At 38.1% G+C, this 25,024-nt stretch overlaps 2 protein-coding genes across 11 annotated transcripts in view; one reads left to right on the top strand and one right to left on the bottom strand.

Moving 5' to 3' along the window:
* The window catches only part of PALLD (palladin, cytoskeletal associated protein), a 432,781-nt gene extending 426,881 nt beyond the window's left edge, over positions 1-5,900 (top strand). For 6 of the 7 annotated variants that reach the window (XM_050791713.1, XM_050791711.1, XM_050791710.1 and 3 more), the window contains 3 exons: positions 1,760-1,925; positions 2,434-2,567; positions 3,712-5,900. In XM_050791713.1, coding sequence (XP_050647670.1) covers positions 1,760-1,925; positions 2,434-2,567; positions 3,712-3,884 — 473 coding nt within the window. In that variant the 3' untranslated portion in view covers positions 3,885-5,900. Of the gene's footprint in view, positions 1-1,759; positions 1,926-2,433; positions 2,568-2,721; positions 2,768-3,711 lie in introns of all 7 variants that reach the window. The other variant, XM_050791712.1, reaches the window with a different exon arrangement.
* Positions 1-25,024, bottom strand: part of CBR4 (carbonyl reductase 4) — a 155,609-nt gene that overhangs the window by 59,860 nt on the left and 70,725 nt on the right. For 3 of the 4 annotated variants that reach the window (XR_007725877.1, XR_007725878.1, XR_007725879.1), the window contains exon 5: positions 6,012-6,152. Coding sequence is in view for 1 of the 4 variants with exons in the window: in XM_050791742.1 (XP_050647699.1) it covers positions 6,115-6,152 (38 nt within the window). In the remaining 3 variants the exon portion in view is untranslated. Of the gene's footprint in view, positions 1-4,515; positions 6,153-25,024 lie in introns of those variants that run through there. The other variant, XM_050791742.1, reaches the window with a different exon arrangement.

Here is a 25,024-nt window from a genome sequence, read left to right as displayed (position 1 = left end):
CAATGAGAATAAAACCCAGGAGGTCTTGATAAAACTCTTGGATTATGATTCTGATAATGGCACCAAGATGTTTTCACATAAAAATGTGGTAAATATGTGGGCTGTGGTGCTACAGGTTAGCCATGCTTTCAAGTTTTGTACAAAGTACTCTATATTCTTACATGCTACGATTGATTTCATTCCTCTAACCTCAAACTAAAATTTCATTTTTCTGCTGTTAAATATGCCTTTTGATCATATTTGTCCTTTAGGACACAGACTCAGGGTCCAAAAGACACATAGATATCTCAGTATGCATCAGTTAGCACTCCTGTCAGAAGATGGTGATGTACCATCACAGAAGTCAGAAGATGGTACATGGGAGTCAGATCTGATCCAGTCAGATCTGACCAGATGGTACTTGGGGTCAGATCTGATCCAGTCCCGGCTCTTGTCTATTTTACTAGTTGTGTGACACTTGGCAAATAGATATCTCTTGTGACTTAGTTTCTCCATATATAAAATGGGAATATAATGCCTCACAGTGTTTTCCTAAGGATTAAATCATAAAAATGTGTATGAAGCTCTACATAACTAGTACCTTGCATAGCAATGCTCCAAAGTGGTAGATGTTATTCTTACTGATGAGTTGCTATGACAATAAGACTTATACATTTTATGTTCTTTGCAAAACTGGAGCCCCAGAAAGAATACAAAGTGAGCTTCTGTTCCTACTTCTCCCAGAATAGCCTAGGATGGACAACCATGTAAAATTCAATAAAAATCCAACCTTCTAACTAACTTATGGTGTTGGAAAGTCTTAAGCATTTGAAAAATTCAGGTAGAATTTTCATCCTCTTTGAGTTCTTTCCTAGCTGCTTTGCTATGATATGTCTGTCATTCCAGGTGAGGGAGTAGTGGTGGAAAAGGAATGCATTCTCAGATTCATTGTTGGCAGTTCAAAAGAAAATAAGTAAACCTTATTCATCCTCTGAAGTAGTTTCCACCACTACTACAGTTGATCCAAGAAAACAATTTCCCATTGGATGGTAATATTCAGAGTGTTATTAACAATCAGTCCCTGATTTTTTCAGAATAAGTACTAAAGTTGTCCTTTTTTTTAATGGGTTCCTTCCTTCAAGGTTATAATAAAGCTTTTTTATAGCCTCCTTCAAAGAATACAAATTGGAATTTGTAATTTATAGGATATACATTCCTAGTTTACAGGTAACTATTTAAAGCTGCCAAATTTAGATAAAGATGCCTCCCCTTTAAATTGCCCCCTTTAAATTCTATGGCATGTCTCACTTAAGAGTTACAAATATTCAGAATCTTCATGGCAAAGATCACAAATGGCAGTGAGGGAATCTAAGTGGTCAAATTCCTGGAACTACTTGTCCTCAGCACCACTAGGTGGCAGTAGTTGGTTGAGGCTGTGAATGACCGGTAACATAATTAGTAGTGAAGCCATCACAGATGCTAGCAATGACTTAGGGGTCTCCCACAGCACGTCAGACAGGCATTCTGTGGAGCAGATGGTCAGTGGACAGTGTGAGCCTATCAGACTTGAATTAATTGAGGAAATAAATGAGCGGAATGAAGTATACAAACCTTTGCTTGGTCAAAGAATAATTTGGAGAGGGGACTAGCATCTTACCACCTGGAGTAAAAAATGGTATCATAAAAGATCTATTCAAGCAATATTCCAAAAGGCTTCTGAATTCTTTCTAGTGCTTCTTTTGTATATCATTGATAGAGAATTCATCTCATGTTTTCTTAGCTAAAGAAGCACACAAACCCCCTGTGTTTATTGAGAAGCTCCAAAACACAGGAGTTGCTGATGGGTACCCAGTACGGCTGGAATGTCGTGTATTGGGAGTGCCACCACCTCAGATATTTTGGAAGAAAGAAAATGAATCACTCACTCACAGCACTGACCGAGTGAGGTAAGAATGCACAATGAGAACCTGATCCATAACTGTTCAGTCCTACTTATGTATCAAAAGATACATTTTATATAGCATGGAAATCTTTGTAAAAGCCATGCTGTCGATGAAATCAAAGACAACAACCATGCTTTACCCAATGTAGGATTAAGCTTTTAGAAGGAAGCTATAATGGTATTTGATCTAATGGTGATTTCTTAAAAGTGTTTATCTTTGTGTCTAAAAGAAAAGATGAATTCATTTGCTTTAGTGGTAAAAGACTATTCAGTGGTTTTTGTAAAGGCAGATCTTCAACTAGGAATTAAGTACACAGAGGTATTCAACTCTTGACGTCTGTTCTTTCTCCCATTAACTTTAATGGGGCTAGTAGTCTCTACAGAGTAAGTATGACCCTATTATCAGCTACTTGCACAATTCTGTTTCTAATGATCTAATTAAAAATGATGCTTCATGTCCAAAGCCATTTTTTTAAAATTTAGAACCCTAATGACTTTATCCTTTTCTCCAGCATGCACCAGGACAACCATGGCTACATCTGCCTGCTCATTCAGGGAGCCACAAAAGAAGATGCTGGGTGGTATACTGTGTCAGCCAAGAATGAAGCAGGGATTGTGTCCTGTACTGCCAGGCTGGACGTTTACAGTGAGTGCCACTTCATCTCATTTCATTGCATTTACTCATTAAATTATGAAAAATTAGACATCTAGACAGCAAATCACATTACTCTTTATAATCTTATAAACAACTATTGTGTTTTGTCAAAAATTCATATTGCTCTCTCTCTTTCTATTTATAGTTTCTCGACATTAATAGCGAACCACACCAGGAAAACAAATACCCAAGTATCATTCAGGAACTTTGAATTATTAGCAAAATATGCATGTTGATTTCTCTTACGTTGGCTAGTTAGTTGTGGCTTCATTACTCAAGCATCCTTAGGAGTTAACAGTAGGCAAAGGCATAACCATGTTTTTCACATGTTCTTGTTACTGTGTTCTGCAAATGACTGCCTTTTAACACTTCTTCCTATATTCTATTGCAGTGTCCTAATGCACTCTAAACGTGTGTTCCATTGATCCTGGAATGTGTACTTTTGTGGCTTAGTGCTTTTCTCATTAATATATCTTAAGCAGCCAGCAGTAGACTTGTGTTTGTATATGTATATTTGTGTATATGCATCCTAAATTTTAAATTTTTCCTATTGAATTTACAGTCTAGTACAATAAACATTATGTGATCCATTGACATAAAAAAAAAAACTAGAAAAAATTAAGAATTTATTTCAGATTTTGCCTCTTCTTGAAATAACTTTGGTGAGGGTCATCAAAAAATGTGTGGCCTCAACCTTCCCTACTGTACAATTCCTTTCAGTTGATTGATTAGTGTTAAAGCATCCACATCCAGCAGAATTCCTAAGTGCTATAATTATTGAAGAAAAAATATTTTTTAAAAGGAGGGGGAGATAAGAATTAGGAAGCTTATCAGCTATTCCAAAGGATTCCCTGTGCTGCAGTGTTTACTTAAAAAAAAAAAAAGATAAACTACTCTTGACCTTTGTAATCTAGCTGCTTTATTCCCACTACCCTGTATAGACAGTAAATCTGCAACATTTGAATAAAATGCAACAGTGTTCCTAAATTTTCCATGTTTCTACCATGGATGTGTTCAGTTTTCACAGAGTATGTGCCTGGCATATATCTAGACATTCTGTATTTTTTTGAAATATCTAAAGGCTCTCCAAGTATATCTTAATTAAAAATCTTTATTTACTCTTTTTTCTTTGTAGCCCAGTGGCATCAGCAGTCACAGAGCACCAAGCCAAAAAAAGTGCGGCCCTCAGCCAGTCGCTATGCAGCACTTTCGGACCAGGGACTAGACATCAAAGCAGCGTTCCAACCTGAAGCCAACCCATCTCACCTGACACTGAATACTGCCTTGGTAGAAAGTGAGGACCTGTAATCCAGCATTCTTGTTAAAGCTGAAACACTGAAACAGCCATTGCCTTGACCAACATATTCCTTTGTCACATTATGTAAAAGGCAGAAACATACCTTTGACTATAAGAAATAAAAAAAAAAAACACCAAAATAATATTTTTCTTACTTGATATACCAAACTTAGAGTTCAAGTAGATAATGCTAATATAAACATACACATTGCACAGAAAATTCACATTTACTGTCAATTTAAAACTTTGGAATTGCTTTGGTTAAAGTGATCTAAAATGCCAAAATACTAAAGGAAATCAATTATTCACAGGTAACTACAATTTGTATTATCTACAAGTGCCTTTAAACACAAGATATAGGTGCTGTGTAGCCTGATAGTGTGAAATGTTTAATGAGGCAGTTGTACCACAAACAATACTACAATGATTCTGAAGCACAGTGTATTCAGACAGATAAGTGAACCAAGTGCAATATGTAAGGATGAAAAAAGAAGAAATGACAAAGAAATCCAAGTAAATGCCTTGTCTTTGCAAATGTTTTTATATTAAATCATAAGGAAGGAACTACTTGCCTTAAATTTTATTAATATCAAAAGAGTTTTCTAACAAGGTTAATACCTTAGTTCTTAACTTTTTTTTTTCTTTATGTGTTGTGTTTTCATGCTACCTTGGTAGGAAACTTATTTACAAACCATATTAAAAGGCTAATTTAAATATAAATAATATAAAGTGCTCTGAATAAAGCAGAAATATATTACAGTTCATTCCACAAAAAGCATCCAAACGACCCAAATGACCAAGACATACATAGTATTTGGAGGAATCAGAGGTTTGGAAGGAGTAGGAAGGAGAATGAAGGAAAATGCAACCAGCACAATTATAGTGTGTTCATTTAGATAAAATTAAAGGCGCAGGAGAGGTAGCAAAGGCCAGGCTTTTCTTTGGTTTTCTTCAAACATAAGTGAAAAAAGCACTGCCATTCACAAGTCAAGGAACCTAGGGCCAGCTGGAAGTGTGGAGCACATATGCTGTGGAGATTGCAGTGTGTCTGAAGTTTGTGTAGTAGTGGAAGATTTTAGGTATGTAGAGCAAGTTGAAAATGGATTGAGACTGCATGGTGGCATAAATGAGAAATTGCCTGTAGGATCTAGTCTACTTGAAGGAAGTGGAGACATAAGGAGAGACAAAAACAGGTTTGTGCCATAAAGTATTTTTTCAAAGGCAACAAGATGTGGTGAATGAAAATTATTAGTTCACTTCCGTGCTGCCATGAAACTGCCTTAAGAAGGTGCTGGATTCCAAGGTTTATAAAGGTATCTCGGTAAAGACTGCTTTTTGAATGCATATGATTTTGCATCAGCTAGACTGAGTTGATTCTGACCAGACTTGATGGTTTTAAGTCGGAACCAATAAATTTTAAAAGGAGAAAAAATAAGTTGACCTAGTAGTATAAAATATGAAGCTTTAATGGTACTTTGCTATGAAAAGAAAACACTGTATTCCTTACGCAAAACACATGTATCTTTCATTATTTATAATAAGTGGCCTCTCTTAGCTCAGTTACTCAATTCATACGTAGTATTTTTTAAAGTAATTTTATATCTGTGTACCACCACATGTATTTCATATTACTGTTTCACATGTACAGCTTTCTACTTCTTTGTAAGAACACCAACCAACCAAGGTTTAAGTGAGTAATAGGCTTGAGCACCGGGTGGCAGATGTTCTATGCAGTGTGGTTCAAGTTTCTTTAACCACACTTCAATGCATTGCTAATATGGAATTTAAGATACCATACACAGTCTCTCATGGACCTATCTCTATTGTAGAATTATGACTTATGTCTTACTTGCCAAATTGTTCTGAATGTGACTTTTTTTGCTGATTTGCTGGGTTTGGGATTAACTAGCATTATTTTGCCACCTTTATATTGTATTTATAAAAAAAAAAAAAAGTACTATCATACTACTTTGGATTGTTGTGCTGGTGTAATGTGGATTTAACATCAATAAATATTTGACAAATAATAGTTGCAGTTTTGTGAAGCAAAATATTCAGTTTTAGTTTTCTATTGCTGCCATAACAATTAGCATAAACTTTGATGTTTGAGGCTTCAGCATCACTCATTTATTACTCACAGTTCTGTAAATCAAGTTCAGGCAGGATGTAGCTGGGTTCTCTGTTCAGGATCTTATAAAGCTAAAGTCATTGTATCAGCTGGACTGTATTCTCATCTGGAGCTCAAGATCCTCTTCGAAATTCAAGTGGTTGTGATAGCTCTGTGCAAATGTAGAAGAAACGTCTCATTTAGTCCCTCAGCCAGGAGCTGTTCTCAGCTCCTAAAGGCCATCTGTATTCCTTGCCATGTAGCCCACTCCATCTTCAGGGTTAGTAGTGAGAATCTCCTTCATCTCAGATCCCTCTCACACTTTCTCTTGCGTCAAAGGCCCAGTCCCTTTTAAATTATGTCAGGCCCATCCAGATCATCTCCCTTTCTTAAAGTCACCTGACTTGGGGAACCTTAATTACATCTGCAAATTCCTTCAAAGCAGCAGCTAGATTGCCATTTGATTGGATAACTGAGAGAAGGTTTGTACACACCAGATGGGGATATTGGGGACCATCTTAGAATTCTGCCTGCCACAGCAGTGTACTGTAGGTATGCATGTAAATACATATGAGTGCCATGACATACAAGGATACATAAAATACAGCAAGATGATATAAATTAAAAGTGAGGTGAAAAAGGAAGAAAATAAGTATAAATGGAACAAGGAATGAGATTACACACACACCCATATTCATATATACATATAGCATTAATATCTACATAGTTACAAAAGATGGAAAATATATTTGGGCCTAGGCTTTCCTACTACGGGAAAGAGAAAGCTGGTCACTTATGTAATTCACAGCCTCCATAAGGTAAAAATATTTTATCTTTTACATAAGCAATATAATGGAGCTTTGAGGATACATTTGAATACATTTGAATTAGACTAAATTGTGTATTTCACATTGTCTTCTGTACCCCATGACTTGCTATGTAGTTTACAAGATTCATTATATATTTTAATGCTGAATTTGTCCTTGATTTTCCCTTTTATGAACGTGTAACATGTAACATGACAATCCCCTTGGATTATAGCTAGAATCTACTGTATCATCCTACTGTAAATTTAGTTGGACTCCTTTAAATTACAGAAATACAACTTCTATATTATGGTGGTAAGGAACTTGAGTATTGGAGTTGGCCAGCCAGGATTTGAATCCTAGCTATTTTGATCATGTGTGACCCATAAGCAGTTACTTTACCTCCCCAAGCCTCCGTTTCCTTATTTGGAAAATGGAGATTAAAACAGCACCCCTCTCTCTGTGCTGCTGTGAAGATTATATGGGATGATAATTTTGACATGGTACCTGGCACACAGTAAGAGCTCAATAAATTTCAGCTATTATTTTCGTTTAGTTGAAAACTAAAATTTCAATTACAAAATGTGCACACATCCAACAAAATTACACAGATGGTTAAAATTTGTGAACTTGGATGGAAAAAAAATTACCCCCTAGCTGAAATTTAGAATTTCCCTCAATTATGAATGTAGGCAACAAAACACAACAATATAAAATACCTGGGACTGTCCTGGTAGCAATTATATTACAAATATTGAAATATCTTAAAATCCATCTAAATTCAGCATTACTTCAAAATTATGGCAGTTGTTAGAGTTACCAATAGACGTTGTAATTTATAGGCATTTGTATTATAAATTTGTTAATACTTTGATCATTACTTAAAAATAATTTTTTTCCTGTGTGTTTTATGCCTCATGAACATTATTTTGAGAAGGGATCCAGATGATTTACTAGAGGGTCAAAAAGGCATATGGCACAAAAAAAATTAAGAACCAGGCCCCACAGAAACTTAAATATGTAGAAAAGGATAAAAAATTTGAGGAAAGCCTAATTTGCCATTACTAGAAGAAGGAACAAAACTGATTAATTCATACAATGAAATATTACTATTCAGAGTTAAAGGTGAAGAAATGGATTTATTTCTATTAGCATGGATAAATATGAAAAACAGCATTTGACAAGGAAGGGAAGTTACATAAGAGTGATGTCAGCAAGATGGCTGACTAGAGGTTCCTGGCATTCATCCCCCCAAGAAAGGACCAAGAAATGAACAAACAGTTAACATTCAACTGAAGTGTCAATGGAAGAGCACTGGAGTGCAGTGGGGGAGTGGAGAGGTACCATCGGTCACTGAAAGTCCAGAAGGCAGCATGGAGACACCTTGTCTCTGCTGCCCCATGCCCCTGCACCCCCCAACCCTGACTGGCCTGGAGTCAAGAGAAGAAACTTTCCTTTGCTGGGAAAACGTAAGCAGAGCCCCATCAGCCCCCATTACCACTGCAAACACCTACAATCCTTAGTACAGGAGAATTCCACAAGCCCTGAACTGACTTTAGAGAGCCCCTGTGGATTTGCACAGCTGCATTCCTCTGGATTAGGAACATGAGATATGTACTCTCCATCCCTCAGGTGCCTGCTATGGGGCCCAGTAGCAAATACACCTCTCCAGCCCCATGGCTCTGTCATTCCACCAAGCCCACATGGGTGGCTGCAATGCCACAACGCTGGAGGCTCAGAACCTGGGCCCGGGACTGGCTGTGACTCTGGTCCTGCATAGCAGGAAAACCAACCATCACTGCCTGCACTTCCAGGCAGAGAAACAGTCTGGCAAATTCTCCCAAAGCATACATAACTACCCTTGAGCTGGACAAACTGGGCCCCTGGTAGAACAACTACCAGCCTACCTCCTAACCCTGAGAAACAGCCCAATGCCCCCTACCTCCATGAACATGCCCCCAGGCCTACCCAGTGGACCTGTGCCCAGGCTAGGGCATGAGAAACAGTCCAGTAGGCCCAATCCCAGCATACATGTCCCTAGACGTTCCCAGCAGCCCTGTGCCCATGCCCAGGGCCTGAGAAACAGCTTGGGAGACTCACTTCCAGTGGACATACCCCTAAGCCAACTGAGCAGTCACATGACCATGCCCAGGGCCTAAGAAAGAGCCCCATTGGCTCAGCCGCTATGGACATACCCCCTGGCTGGCTGAGAGGCACACCACTGTCCCAAGTCCAAGAAACAGCCTACTTGGCCCACCTCTGGCAGACACACTCTGGATACACCTCTGCCTGTATCCAGGGCCTGAGAAACATCCCTGTGGCCCCAATCCCAGCAAGCAAGACCCCAAGTGGGTTGACACTGTGCACACACATGCCTCCAATTTGAGAAACAGTCCAGTGAGCCCACCCCAGCAAAGGTGCACCACCACTGCTACAAATCCTCACAGTCTAGACCACTGGGCACTTACAAACATCAGCAGAGTGGATTACAGCTGAAGAATCTGCACAGACACTACAGTACTGCATCCAACTAGAACCAAAGCCAACACACCCCACCTAACTGACACTCTAAGATCCACCAATACAAATAAGTCTTTCCCTACAAAACCTTTCATCAAATTGGAAGAGGTGACTGTTCTACCAGATGCGTAGAAGTCAACATCAAGGAACATATCAAACATGAAAAAACAAGAAACCATGATACCTCCAAAAGAACACAATAATGCTCCAGTAACACACCCGAATCATAAGGAAATACATGAAATGCCATAAAAAGAATTGAAAATAATAATCTTAATGAATCTCAGTGAGGTAAAGAGAATATAGCTAAACAGTTCAATGAAATCAGGAAAATAATTCATGATTTGAATGAGAAATTCAACAAAGAGCATTAAAAAAAACCGAACAGAAATCTTAGAGTTGAGGAATTCAATAAATAAAATAAAAAATGCAATCAAGAGCTTCAACAACAGATTAGACAAAGCAGGGGAAAGAATTTCTGAACTTGGAGGTAGGCCTTTTGAAATAACTCATGCAGACAAAAAAAAAAAGGAATAAAGAAAGCCTACAGAATGTATGGGACACTATTAAGTGGCCAAATATTTACGTTTTGGAACTCCAGATGGAGAAGAGAAGGAAAAAGGTATAAAACAGATTTAATGAAATCATAGCAAAAACTTCCCAAGTTTTGGGAAAGAGATGAACATCTAGATCTAAGAAGCTTAACGTCCCCAAAGAGATTCAACCTAAACAGGTCATCGCTGAGGCATATTATAGTCAAATTATCAAAAGTCAAATACAAAGAAAGAATTCTAACAACAGCAAGAGAAAAATGTCAAGTCACGTATAAAGGAATACCCATTAGGCCAACAGCAGATATCTTAGCAGAATCCTTACAGGCCAGGAAAAAAAGAAAAAATATATTCAACGTACTAAAAGAAAAATATTGTCAGTAAAGCATATTGTTTTAATATTCTTTATTAAATATAAGCAAAGCTATTCCTCAGAAATGAAGGAAAATAAAGTCTTTTTCAGATAAGCAAAAACTAAGGGAAGACTAGATTAGCCTTACAAGAAACACTCAAGAGAGTTTTAGATTTGTTTTCATCACCACCATGATGAAAACAAATGAAATCATAAAATTCACTGGTAGAGGTGATACACAAAGAGAAAGAGAAAGAAATCAAACCTTATCACTACAGAAAACCACTAAGCCACAAAAATAAACAATAAGGAGGATTAAAGAGAAAGGAATATACAACCTGAAAACCATCAATAAAACAACAGGAGTAAATTCTCACCTAGCAATAAATAACCTTGAATGTAAACAAATTAAATTCCCCAATTAAAAGACATTGAATGAATAAAAAAACCATGCAACTATATGCTGCCAAATAAAAACTCACCTCACCTGTAAAAGACACATAAAGACTCAAAGTGAAGGATGGAAAAAAATAATCAATGCAAACAGAAACAAAAAGTGAGCAGGAGTAGCTATTCTTATATCAGATAATACAGGCTATTTAAGTAAAAAGTGATAGAGACAAAGAAGGGCATTATATAATAATAAAGGTATCAATTCAGCAAGAAGACATAACAATGGTAAATATATATCCCAACACTGAAGCACCCAGATACATAAAGCAAATATTATTAGATCTAAAAGGAGAGATAGACCTCAGTAAAATAATAGTTGGGAACTTTAACGCTCCACTTTCAGCACTGGACAGATGATCTAGACAGAAAATCAAGAAACATTGGCTTAAACTGTACTACAGACTAAATGGACCTAACAGACACCTACAGAACATTTCACCCAACAGCAACAGAATACACATTCTTTTCATCAGCATATGGAACATTCTACAGGACTGACCATATATTAGGTCACAAAACAAGCTCAAAAACTTTTTAAGCACTGAAATCATATCAAGTGTCTTATCTGACCACAATGGAATAAAACTGGAAATCAATTAACAAGAAGAATATTCAAAACTGTACAAATACATGGAAATTAAACAACATGCTCCTGACTGACCAATGGGTGATGGAAGAAATTAAGAAGGAAATTTTAAAATTCCTTGAAACAAATGAAAACAGAAACATAACATACCAAACTCTATGGGATACAGCAAAAGCACGATTAAGAGAAGTTTACAGCAATAAACGCCTATATCAAAAAAGTAAAAAGATTTCTAATAACTGAATGATTCATCTTAAGAATCTAGGAAAAAATTGGGCGTAGTGGTGCACACCTATAGCCCCAGCTACTTGGAAGGCTCAGGCTGGATTGCTTTGAGGCCAGGAATTTGAGACTACAGCACACTCCAATTTAGCCTGTGAAAAGCCACTGCACCCCAGCCTGGGAAACATGGCAAGACCCAGTCTCCAAAACAAGTTTTAAAATAAACTAGAAAAGTAAAAAAAAACAAAAACAAAAACAAAAGCAAGCCAAACCCAAAATTAGCAGAAGGAAATAGATAATACAGATTAGAGTAGAATTAAACAAAACTGAGATTTAAAAAATAAAAAACATGAACAAAAAGTTGGTTTTTTGAAAAGATAAACAAAATCAACTAGCCAATAGTTAGACTAAGAATACAGAGAGAAGACCCAAATAAACAAAATCAAAAACAAAAAAGGAGCTGTCACAACTGATAGTACAGAAACACACAGGATCATTAGGATCTATCATAAACAACCATATGTCAATAAATCTAAAAACGTAGAGGAAAGGGATAAATTCCTGGACACACACAAGCTACCAAGACTGAACCAAAAAGAAACAGCCTAAACAGATCAATAAAAAGTAATGGTAACAAATCAGTAATAAAAAGCCTCCCAACAAGGAAAAAAACAGGACTGGATGACTTCTCAGCTAAATTCTACCAAATATTTAAAAAAAAAAAAAAAAAAAAAAAAAAAAACCTACCAATTCGTCTTAAACTATTCCAAAAAATTGAAGAGAATTCTTCCAAACTTATTTTACAAGACCAGCACAATTTTGACACCAAAACCAGATAAGGACATAACAAAAAAACAAAACTACAGACCCTAATGAAACAAAACTACATATCCCTAATGAACATACATGCAAAAATCCTCAACATAATATTAGTAAATTCAATCTAACATCACATCAAAAAGATCATACACTGAAGATGGCCAAATAGGAACAGCTCCGTTCTGCAACTCCCAGCAAGATCAATGCAGAAGGCAGGTGATTCCTGCATTTCCAACCGAGGTACCCAGCTCATCTCATTGGGACTGGTTAGACAGTGGGTGCAGCCCATGGAGGGTGTGCAGAAGTAGGGTGGGGCATCGCCTCACCTGGGAAGCATAAGGGGTGGAGGAACTCCCTCCCCTAGCCAAGGGAAGCCGTGAAGGACTGTGCCATGAGGGACGGTGCATTGCACCCCAGATACTACCCTTTTCCCATGGTTTTCGCACCCATAGACCAGAAGCCTGTGCCACCAGGGCCCTGGGTTTCAAGCACAAAACTGGGCAGCCGTTTGGCCAGACACTGAGCTAGTGGCAGGAGTTTCTATTCATATCCCAGTGACTCCTGGAACGCCAGCAAGACAGAATCGTTCACTCCCTGGAAAGGGGGCTGAAGCTAGGGAGCCAAGTGGTCTAGCTCAGTGGATCTCACAGCAAGCAAGTTAAGATCCACTGGTTTGAAATTCTCGTTGCCACCACAGCAGTCTGAAGTCGACCTGGGACACCCCAGCGTGGCGGGGGGAGGGGCGTCTGCCATTACTGAGGCTTGAGTAGGCAGTTATCTCCCCACAGCATAAAAAAAGCCGCCAGGAAATTTGAAATGGGTGGAGTCTGCCACAGCTTGGCAGAGCCACTGTAGCCAGACTGCCTCTCTAGATCCCTCCTCTCTGGACAGGGAATCTCTGAAAGAAAGGCAGCAGCCCCAGTCAGAGGCTTATAGATAAAACTCCCATCTCCCTGAGACAGAGCACCTGGGGGAAGGGGCAGCTATGGGCACAGCTTCAGCAGACTTAAACGTTCCTGCCTGCCAGCTCTGAAGAGAGCAGCAGATCTCGCAGCACAGCGCTCAAGCTCTGCTAAGGGACAGACTGCCTCCTCAAGAGGGTCCCTGACCCCTATGCCTCCTGAGTGGGAGACACCTCCCAGCAAAGGTCGACAGATACTTCATACAGGACAGCTCCGCTGGCATTTGGTGGGTAATCCTCTGGGATGAGGCTTCTAGAGGAAAGAACAGGCAGCAATCTTTACTGTTCTGCAGCCTCCGCTGATGATACCCAGGTAAACAGGGTCTGGAATGGACCTCCAGCAAACTCCAGCAGACCTGCAGCAGAAGGCCCTGACTGTTAGAAGGAAAACTAACAGAAGGGAATAGTTTCAACATCAACAAAAAGGATGTCCACACCAAAACCCCATTCAAAGGTCACCAACATCAAAGACCAAAGGTAGATAAACCCACGAAGATGTGGAGTAACCAGTGCAAAAAGGCTGAAAATTGCAAAAATGAGAATGCCTCTTCTCCTCCAAAGGATCACAACTCCTCACCAGCAAGGGAACAAAACTGGAGGGAGAATGAGTTTGATGAATTGACAGAAGTAGGCTTCACAAGGTGGGTAATAACAAACTCCTCCAAGCTGAAGGAGCATGTTCTAACCCAATGCAAGGAAGTTAAAAACCTTAAAAAAAAGTTAGACGAATTGGTAACTAGAATAACCAGTTCAGAGAAGAACTTATAAGTGACCTGATGGAGCTGAAAAACACAGCAGAAGAACTTCATGAAGCATACACAAGTATCAACAGCCAAAATCGATCAAGTGGAAGAAAGGATATCTGAGATTGAAGATCAACTTAAGGAAATAAAGCATGAAGACAAGATTAGAGAAAAAAGAACGAAAAGGAACGAATAAAGCCTCCAAGAATTATGGGACTATGTGAAAAGACCAAACCTATGTTTGAGTGGTGTACCTGAAAGTGACGGGGGGAATGGAACCAAGCTGGAAAACACTCTTCAGGATATTATCCAGGAGAACTTCTCCAACCTAGCAAGACAGGCCAACATTCAAATTCAGGAAATACAGAGAACAAAAACAAAGATACTCCTCGAGAAGAGCAACCCCGAGATACGTAATCATCAGATTCACCAAGGTTGAAACGAAGGAAAAAATGTTACGGGCAGCCAGAGAGAAAGATCATCCTTTGGAGGATCACAAAAGGTCAGGTTACCCACAAGGCGAAGCCCATCAGACTAACAGCAGATCTCTCTGCAGAAACCCTACAAGCCAGAAGAGAGTGGGGGCCAATATTCAACATTCTTAAAGAGAAGAATTTTCAACCCAGAATTTCATATCCAGCCAAACTAAGCTTCAAAAGCAAAGGAGAAATTAAATCCTTTACAGACAAGCAAATGCTGAGAGATTTCGTCACCACCAGGCCTGCCTTGCAAGAGCTCCTGAAGGAAGTACTAAACATGGAAAGGAACAATCGGTCCCAGCAACTGCAAAAACATGCCAAATTGTAAAGATCATCAACACTATGAAGAAACTGCATCAACTAACGGACAAAATAACCAGTTAGCATCATAACGACAGGGTCAAATTCATACATTACAATATTAACCTTAAACGTAAACGGGCTAAATGCCCCAATTAAAAGACATAGACTGGCAAATTGGATAAAGAATCAAGACCCATAGGTGTCCTATATTCAGAAGACCCATCTCACGTGCAAAGACACACATAGACTCAAAATAAAGGGATGGAGGAATATTTACCAAGCAAATAAAAAAGCAAAAAAAAAAAAAGCCTGTAGTTGCAATGCTAGTCTCTGATAAAACAGACTTTAAACCAACAAAGATCAAAAGAGACAAAGAAGGGCATTACATAATGGTAAAAGGATCAATGCAACAAGAAGAGCTAACTATCCTAAATATATATGCACCCAATACAGGAACATCCAGATTCATAAAGCAAGTTCTTAGAGACCTACAAAGAGACTTAGACTCCCACACAATAATAGTGGGAGACTTTAACACCACACTGTCAGTACTAGACAGATCAACGAGACAGAAAATTAACAAGGATATTCCGGACTTGAATTCATCTCCACACCAAGCAGACCTAATAGACATCTACAGAACTCTCCACCCCAAATCAACAGAATATACATTCTTCTTAGCACCACATCACAGTTATTCGAAAATTTACCACATAATTGGAAGTAAAACACTCCTAAGCAAATGCGAAAGAATGGAAATCATAACAGTCTCTCAGACCACAGTGCAATCAAATCAGAACTGAGGATTAAGAAACTCATTCAAAACCACACAACTACATAGAAAATGAACAACCTGCTACTGAATGACTACTGGGCAAATAACAAAATTAAGGCAGAAATAAATAAGTTCTTTGAAACCAATGAAAACAAAGACACAACACAACATACCAGAATATCTGGCACAGGGCTAAAGCAGTGTTTAGAGGGAAATTTATAGCACTAAATGCCCACAAGAGAAAGCAGGAAAGATCTAAACTCAACACTCTTTTTAAAGTGTTCTTTAAAAGAACTGGAGAAGCAAGAGCAAACAAATTCAAAAGCTAGCAGAAGACAAGAAATAACTAAGATCAGAGCAGAACTGAAGGAGATAGAGACATGAAAAATCCTTCAAAAAAAATCAATGAATTCATGACAAGATCAACAAAAATAGACCACTAGCCAGGCTACTAGAGAAGAAAAGAGAGAAGAATCAAATAAACGCAATAAAAAATGACAAAGGAGATATCACCACCGATCCCACAGAAATACAAACTACTGTCAGAGAATCCTATAAAAACCTCTATGCAAATAAACTAGTAAATCTAGAAGAAATGGATAAATTCCTGGACACATACACCCTCCCAAGACTAAACCAGGAAGAATAGACCAATAACAAGTTCTAAAATTGAGGCAGTAATTAATAGCCTACCAACCAAAAAAAGTCCAGGACTAGATGGATTCACAGCCGAATTCTACCAGAGGTACAAAGAGGAGCTGGTACCATTCCTTCTGAAACTATTCCAAATAATAGAAAAAAAAAGAGAATCCTCCCTAACTCATTTTATGAGGCCAGCATCATCCTGATACCAAAACCTGATAGACAAAACAAAAAAAAAAAAAGAAAGAAAGAAAATTTCAGGCCAATATCCCTGACGAACATCGATGCAAAAATCCTCAGTAAAATACTGGCAAACTGAATCCAGCAGCACATCAAAAAGCTTATCTACCACGATCAAGTCGGCTTCATCCCTGGGATGCAAGGCTGGTTCAACATACACAAATCAATAAATGTAATCCATCACATAAACAGAATCAGTGACAAAAACCACATGAATCTCTCAATAGATGCAAAAAAGGCCTTCGGCAAAATTCAACACCCCTTCATGCAAAACACTCTCAATAAACTAGGTAGTGATAGAATGTATCTCAAAATAATAAGAGCTATTCATGACAAACCCACAGCCAATATCATACTGAATGGGCAAAAGCTGGAAGCATTCCCTTTGAAAACCGGCACAAGAAAGGGATGCCCTCTCTCACCACTCCAATTCAACACAGTATTGGAAGTTCTGGACAGGGCAATCAGGCAAGAGAAAGAAATAAATGGTATTCAAATAGGAAGAGAGGAAGTCAAATTGTCTCTGTTTGCAGATGACATGATTGTATATTTAGAAAACCCCATCACCTCAGCCCAAAATCTTCTTAAGCTGTAAGCAACTTCAGCAAAGTCTCAGGATACAAAATCAATGTGCAAAAATCACAAGCATTACTATACACCAATAATAGAGAGCCAAGACATGAGTGAAAGTGAACTCCCATTTGCAATTGCTGCAAAGAGAATAAAATACCTAGGAATCCAACTTACAAGAGATGTGAAGGACCTCTTCAAGGAGAACTACAAATCACTGCTCAAGGAAATAAGAGAGGATACAAACAAGTGGAAGAACATTCCATGCTCATGGATAGGAAGAATCAATATCATGAAAATGGCCACATTGCCCAAACTAATTTATAGATTCAATACTATTCCCATCAAGCTACCATTGACTTTCTTCACAAATTAGAAAAAAAACTACTTTAAATTTCATATGGGACCAAAAAAGAGCCCACATAGACAAGACAATCCTAAGCAAAAAGAATAAAGCTGGAGGCATCACACTACCTGACTTCAAACTATACTATAATGCTATAGTAATAAAAACAGTCTGGTACCAGTACCAAAACAGATATATAGACCAATGGAACAGAATGGAGGTCTCAGAAATAACACCACATATCGACAACCATCTGATCTTTCACAAACCTGACTAAAACAAACAATGGGGAAAAGATTCCCTATTTAATAAATGGTGCTGGGAAAACTGGCTAGCCATATGCAGAAAACTGAAACTGGACCCCTTCCTTACACCTTATACAAAAATTAACTTAAGATGAATTAAAGACTGAAACGTAAGACCTAAAACCATAAAAACCCTAGAAGAAAACCTAGGCAATACATTCCGGACATAGGCATGGGCAAAGACTTCATGACTAAAATACCAAAAGCAATGGCAACAAAAGTCAAAATTGATAAATGGGCTCTAATTAAACTAAAGAGCTTCTGCACAGCAAAATAAACTATCATCAGAGTGAACAGGCAACCTACAGAATGGGAGAAAATCTTTGCAATCTACCCATCTGACAAAGGGCTAATATCCAGAATCTACAAAGAACTTAAACAAATTGACAAGAAAAAAAAAAACAACCCCATCAAAAAGTGGGTGAAGGATATGAACAGATACTTCTCAAAAGAAGATATTTATGCAGCCAACAAACATATATTTAAAAAGCTCATCATCATTGGTCATTAAAGAAATGCAAATCAAAACCACAATGAGATCTCATCTCATGCCAGTTAAAATGGTGATCATTAAAAGTCAGGAAACAACGGATGCTGGAGAAGATGTGGAGAAATAGGAACGCTTTTACACTGTTGGTGGGAGTGTAAATTAGTTCAACCATTGTGGAAGACAGTGTGGCGATTCCTCAAGGATCTAGAACCAGAAATACCATTTGACCCAGCAATCCCATTACTGGGCATATACCCAAAGGATTATAAATCATTCCACTATAAAGACACATGCACACGTATGTATATAGCAGCACTGTTCACAATAGCAAAGACTTGGAACCAACCCTAATGACCATCAATGATAGCTGGAAACCATCATTCTCAGCAAACTATCACAAGGACAGCAAACCAAATATGGCATGTTCTCACTCACAGGTGAGAGTTGAACAATGAGGACACAGGGCAGGGAACATTACACATCAGGGCCTGTCAGGGGGTGGGAACTGGGGAAGGGATAGCATTAGGAGAAATACCTAATGTAAATGACGGGTTGATGGGTGCAGCAAACCACCACGGCACGTGTATACCTATGTAACAAACCTGCACGTTCTGTACATGTATCCCAGAATTTAAAGTATAATTTAAAAAAAATTTTTTTAAAAGATCATACACCATGATCAAGTAGGATATATCCCAAGGATACAAAGATGGTCCAATATATGCAAATCAGTAAACATGATACATCACATCGACAAAATAAAGGGAAAAAACCATATGATCCTCTCAACAGATGCAGAAAAGGCATTTGGTAAAATTCAACATCCCTCTACACAAACATCAACTAAAAATCCATCAAATTCAACATCAAAATCCTAACTGAAAAATAAAAAAAGATATATACCCAGTAATGGGACTGCTGGGTCAAATAGAATTTCTGGTTCCAGATCCTTGAGGAATCACCACGCTGTCTTGCACAATGGTTGAACTAATTTACACTCCCACCAACAGTATAAAAGCATTCCTATTTCTCCACAGCCTCCCCAGCATCTGTTGTTCCCTGACCTTTTAATAATGCCATTCCAAATGGCATGAGATAGTATCTCATTGGGGTTTTGATTTGCATTTCTCTAATGACCAGTGACGATGAGCTTTTTTATATATGTTCCTTGGCCACATAAATGTCTTCTTTTGAGAAGTGTCTGTTCATATTCTTCAAAGGATTATAAATCATTCTACTATAAAGACACATTCACATGTATGTTTACTGCAGCACTATTTACAATAGCAGAGACTTGGGAACTAACCCAAATGCCCATAAATGATAGACTGGATAAAGAAAACGTGGCACATATATACCATAGAATACTATGCAGCCATAAAAAAGAATAAGTTCCTGTCCTTTGCAGGAACATGGATGAAGCTGGAAGTCATCATTCTCAGCAAACTAACACAGGAACAGAAAACCAAATACCACATGCTCTCACTCACAAGTGGGAGTTGAACAATAAGAACACATGGACACAGAGAAGGGAACATCACACACTGGGGCCTGTTGGGAGGTGGGGAGCAAGGGGAGGGAGAGCATTAGAACAAATACCTAATGCACGCGGGGCTTAAAACCTAGATAACGGGTTGTTAGGTGCAGCAAACCACCATGGCACATGTATACCTATGTAACAAACCTGCACATTCTGCACATGTATCCCAGAACTTAAAGTACAATTTTTAAAAAAAAGAAAAAAAAAAGAAATTTTAAAATTCCACATTGAAATCTTAATTGAAAAAGAAAAAAATAATGGATCAAAGACCTAAATGTAGGACTCAAAATTACAAAACGACTAGAAAAAAACATTGAGAAGGTGCTTCAGGACACTGGTCTAGAAAAAGATTTTATGAATAAGACCTCAAAAGCACAGGAAACTAAAGTAAAAATAAATATTATTATATCAAACCAAAAGCTTGTGCACGGCAAAGGAAATAATCAACAGAGTGAATAGACAACCCACACAATGGGAGAAAATATCTGCAAACTCTTCATCTGACAGGGTATTAATATCCAGAATATGCAAAGAATTCAAACATTTCAACAGCAAAAAAATTTTTACTAAAAAATAGGCAAGTGATCTGAACAGATATTTCACAAAAGAAGACATAGAAATGGCCAACAAATATATGAAAAAATTCTCAACATCACTAATCAAGGATATAAAAATCAAAACCATAATGAAATATCTTTTCATCCTAGTTAGAATGCCTATTAACAAAAAGAAAAAATAATAAGTTCTGGCAAGAATGTAGAGAAACAGGAACTCATACGCTGTTGGTGGGAATGTAGACTAGCACAGCCTCTATGGAGTACAGTATGGAGATTCCTCAAAAAACTACAAAGAGAACTACCATATATTTAGGCAATCCTACTAGTAGCATTTATCCAAAAGAAAGGAAATCAATGTATCAGAGATATCAGCACCCTACTGACAATTGTGCCACCTATAGGCCTGAAGGTCAAACTGCACAACCCAATACAAAGTCCACTGACAAAGGGTACATACAGCACTGGAGAATGAGACAGGCCTCCTGAGACCTCTGCAATCCCAGCCCTGTAGAAGGTAGTGAGCCAACTCATATGCCTAATATATCACTACTACAACTGGCATTTGAGAAAGCCACCGCACAAAGGCTATCAATAACCAAGGAACTCACACAAGGGTCCTTTCCACTGAAAGCACCCAGAAGCAAAGCCAAATGACCATACCCAACATACATTATAGTCATGCTTGAGAAAGCTAACTCAGCCATTAGTAAGTTGAGCAGAGCTCTAAAAGGTCCTCCATAACTTTTTACATCACACCCATCAAAATATGCCACGAGTGAACAACTTCAAGCCAAAGTATCAGAGAGAAGTTGAATATGTGAATGGGGAACTAAACAACCACAACACGCTGGGCACGGTGGCTGATGCCTGTAATTCCAACACTTTGGAAGGCTGAGATGGGTGGATCACCTGAGGTCAGGAGTTCGAGACCAGCTTGGCCAACATGGTGAAACCCCATCTCTATTAAAAATACAAAAATTAGCCGGGCATAGTGGCACGACCTGTAGTCCCAGCTACTCAGGAAGATGAGGTGGGAGGATCGCTTGAACCTGAGAGGTGGGGGCTGCAGTGAGCCAAGAGTGCACTACTGCACTCCAGCCTGGCTGAAAGAGGGAAATTCTGTCTCAAAACAAAATAAAACAAAACAAAACAAAAACAAAAAACAAAAAGCCTCTGATAATGCAACACCATTTTACAAGAATCTAATACAAAGTACTGAACAGGGAGACTCTAAAAGATTTCAAACAATCAAAGGGTAATAAATGCTTTTTAGCACTTTTTAAATTTGTAAAATGTTGACATTTCCCTTTTGAAAAAGTGTCTTCATTATTTCAGCAAGCACTAAAATACTTCTATTTTTATGAGTTCACTCATAAAGTTTTGAGTTTTTACCTGAGTGTAATGGCTCACACCTGTAATCCCAGCACTCTGGGGGGCCAAAGTGGGAGGATGGCTTAAGGCCAGGAGTCTGAGACCAGCCTAGACAATGCAGTGAGACCCCCATCTCTACAAAAAAAGAAAAAAAAAACATTAGCCAGGCATGGGTGTGGTGGTACTGCTGTAGTCCCAGCTATTCAGGAGGCTATGGCAGAAGGATTGCTTGAGCCCAGGAGTTTGAAGTTACAGTGAGCCATGATCACATCACTACACTCCCGCCTGGGAGACAAAGTAAGACCCTACTTCTAAAAAGAAAAGAAGAAAAGAAACAAAAAAAGAGAGAGAGAGAAAAAAAAAGAAAAAAGTTATGAGTTTACTCTCAATCTTAGTCTCGCAACCTTATTTTTCTCATGAGATCTTAAGTTCCTCAACCACAAGGGATAGTTTAATAATGAATTTAGAAAATATATACATTTTCATAAACTGTATTTCTTCAAAAGAAAAGAACATGGAAGAATTTAATAGGAAAAAAAGTGTCAGAGATAATTCTTTTTGTGTTTATAAAGAATTGGACAAGATGATGTTTAATGCCAACATGCCTCTAAAGTGCAATGGAATTTATATGTATTCATTTATATTCCTATGTAGTCTAGTTCTCAATTGTTTGCTTACTGACCCTCATAAACACAGCCTGTCAAGCAAATAAAACCAGAAATATCAATCACAAACTTGTGCTGCTCAGAGCATGTGACATTTCAGGACTTCATTTGTAGCATGTGACATTTTGTTTTATTCATATTCTCTTCTGTATGTTAAAACTTTACCTAATTAAAGAGTTTGCCTACTTCACTAGAAATAACTGTGTTAGACAATAACCATGCTTTCAGGAAATTCCTTCTTTTGGGAAGTTTTAAGGTTAGCTCTTGTATAAAGCAGTCCTCCAAGTGTGACCTCCAGTCTATCAGGAACTTACTAGAAATGCAAATTCCTGAACGCTACCCCAAACCCACTGAATCAGGAACTCTGAGAGTGGAGCCCAGCACTCTGAATTTCAACAAGCTCTCCAGATGACTCTAATACACACCAAAGCTTAAGAACCACTGTCTTAGGAGGATCAGGTATCTTAATTCCCTCCCTGCTTAATTGATACTAAGGTCCGAATTTATCCGTTGTATTCTCAAGAACCTCAAAGAATCTCTATAAAGTTAGTACTAAATAATCTTCCTTCAGGAAAGACAGTGGTATTTGCACATGGTTCTTTACAGTTACTTGGTGAGAACAACAGACCAAGACAGTCTGTTCTCTACTAATGAGACTATCTTCAGGGTGCCTTAGGAACTTCATTTTTCTTGATCTGCTGAATTAGTGGTTACTGCTTCAGCAGAGGCAGCCTCACTTAATTTGTTCAGGTTCCCAAGAATGCTGGATAATATCACCAGAATCCTTCGCAATGTGAGAATGAGGATTATCTGATGGGAAAGGCAAAGCCTCTCTAAGGACATGCATTTATCCCATGAAAATAGTATACTACCACAAAATACAAATAAGTGCTAGAGAAACAACCATTTAAATGGCACTGCTGGGATTTCCAGTTAAAGGTAGTACCTTGAGCCCTACTATGTCCCCAAACAACAACACAACCTTAGACAGTTATGTGTTTATTTTTTAAAGGCATAAATCCAAAAGAACAAGAAAGAAGAGACAAATGCTAGAAAGCAGATGGGAGTTAGGCACTAACTTACAAGCAGACCCACAAAGCTGAATTTTGGCCAGAAATAGGAAAAAGTGAGCAACAACCAAACTTCCATGACAGAATTCCTAAAAGATGATAAAATTAGTTGATTTTGGTACTTCTGCAGTTGACAGGAGGGCAGTGCTAAAAATAGCAATTAGACTTCTCTCATCCTCTCCTATACCTTGCATGGGAGATGGAACCTTAAAATATAAGCTTCATTAGCTGAGAGATACCAGGAATAGTTTATTATAGACTACCATGCTGACAACTGAAGAATAAAATCAAACTTTACAGCTTTCTTCCCTCTTTGGGTTCCAGAATGCTGCTAGTTAGAAGACTGATGGTCAGGAATGTTGACAGTCAGCTTTCCAGACAGGAGAGTCTTCTCTGGAGAATCTGACCAGCTCGAGAGAAAAACAGCTATAACAATGGTTCTCAAAGTGTGGTCCAGGCACTCCTAAGATTCCCTCCTCTCAGAGCGTAAGCAAGGTCAAATCTATTTGCAAAATAATTCTACAATGTCATTTGCCTGTTTTACTCTAATTCTCTCAAAAGTTCAGAGTGGAGTTTTCAAATGCTGCACCATGTGTGATACTGTAAGATATTGAAAGCAGAAACAGATGTGGATCCAACTGTCTTTTATTAAGCTGACATTAAAATGATTCACAAAAATGTAAAGTAATGTCACTCTTCCAATATTTTACTTTAAAAAATAGAGTCATTTTTCATTAAAAAATACATTATCTATGTTAGCATATAATGGGTTTACTCTTGTATTTTTGATGAATAAATATTTTTAAATTCAGTTTTAATTTCTATTATAGTAAATACTGACAAATGTAATCCACATAAACAAAAGTTCTCTGTGGTCCTTAGTCATTTTTTAAGCACGTAAAAGGGTCCTGCGACCAAAACATTTGAGAACTGATGAGCTAAAGAAACTGATATTGGGGGTTCCACCAGTTAAAAAGTCTGTCCACACACACCATCCCACAGCGAAGACCACTACCAGCAATCCCAACTATGCACATGGAGCTTTCAATCTGCTTTTAAAAATTACTTTAAAACACAGATACAGAAAGCCACATAAAACAAATATATACCTTAGCGATTTATTATAAGGCTAACAATCTTGAAATTATCCTCCAGGTCAAGAAGTAAAACTTTGCCAGACACCTCAGAAGTCCCTCTACATGCCCCACAGATCTATAATTTAGTCGTGCCCCTGTCATGTTTTTTTTTTTTTAATTGGGATAAGATATACAACATAATATTTTGCATTTTAATCACTTTGAATGTACAGTTTGGTTTACCCATTTTAAAATTTAGTAAGTTTCTAAACTCTCTTTTAGTCTGAAAATTCCTTCTCATCACTTTCTTTTTCTTACAATTTATCTATCGATGAAAGCAGACTGCTTAGGCCAGTAGAGTGTTCTGCACCCTGGATTTTGCTGATTACTCACGGTGCAATTCCGTATGTTCCTCTGTCCTCGGTGTTTCTTTTCTTTTCTTTTTCCCCATAGGTTACTGGGGTACAGGTGGTGGTTGATTACATAAGTTCTTTAGTGGTGATTTGTGAGATTTTGGTGCAGCCATCACCCGAGCAGTATACACTGCACCCTATTTGTAACCTTTTATTCCTCACCCCCTCCCATCCTTCCCCCCAAGTCCT

Source organism: Macaca thibetana, chromosome 5 (assembly GCF_024542745.1).
Source record: "Macaca thibetana thibetana isolate TM-01 chromosome 5, ASM2454274v1, whole genome shotgun sequence".
Lineage (NCBI taxonomy): Eukaryota > Metazoa > Chordata > Mammalia > Primates > Cercopithecidae > Macaca > Macaca thibetana.
This window is presented reverse-complemented; position numbering and strand designations above follow the sequence as displayed.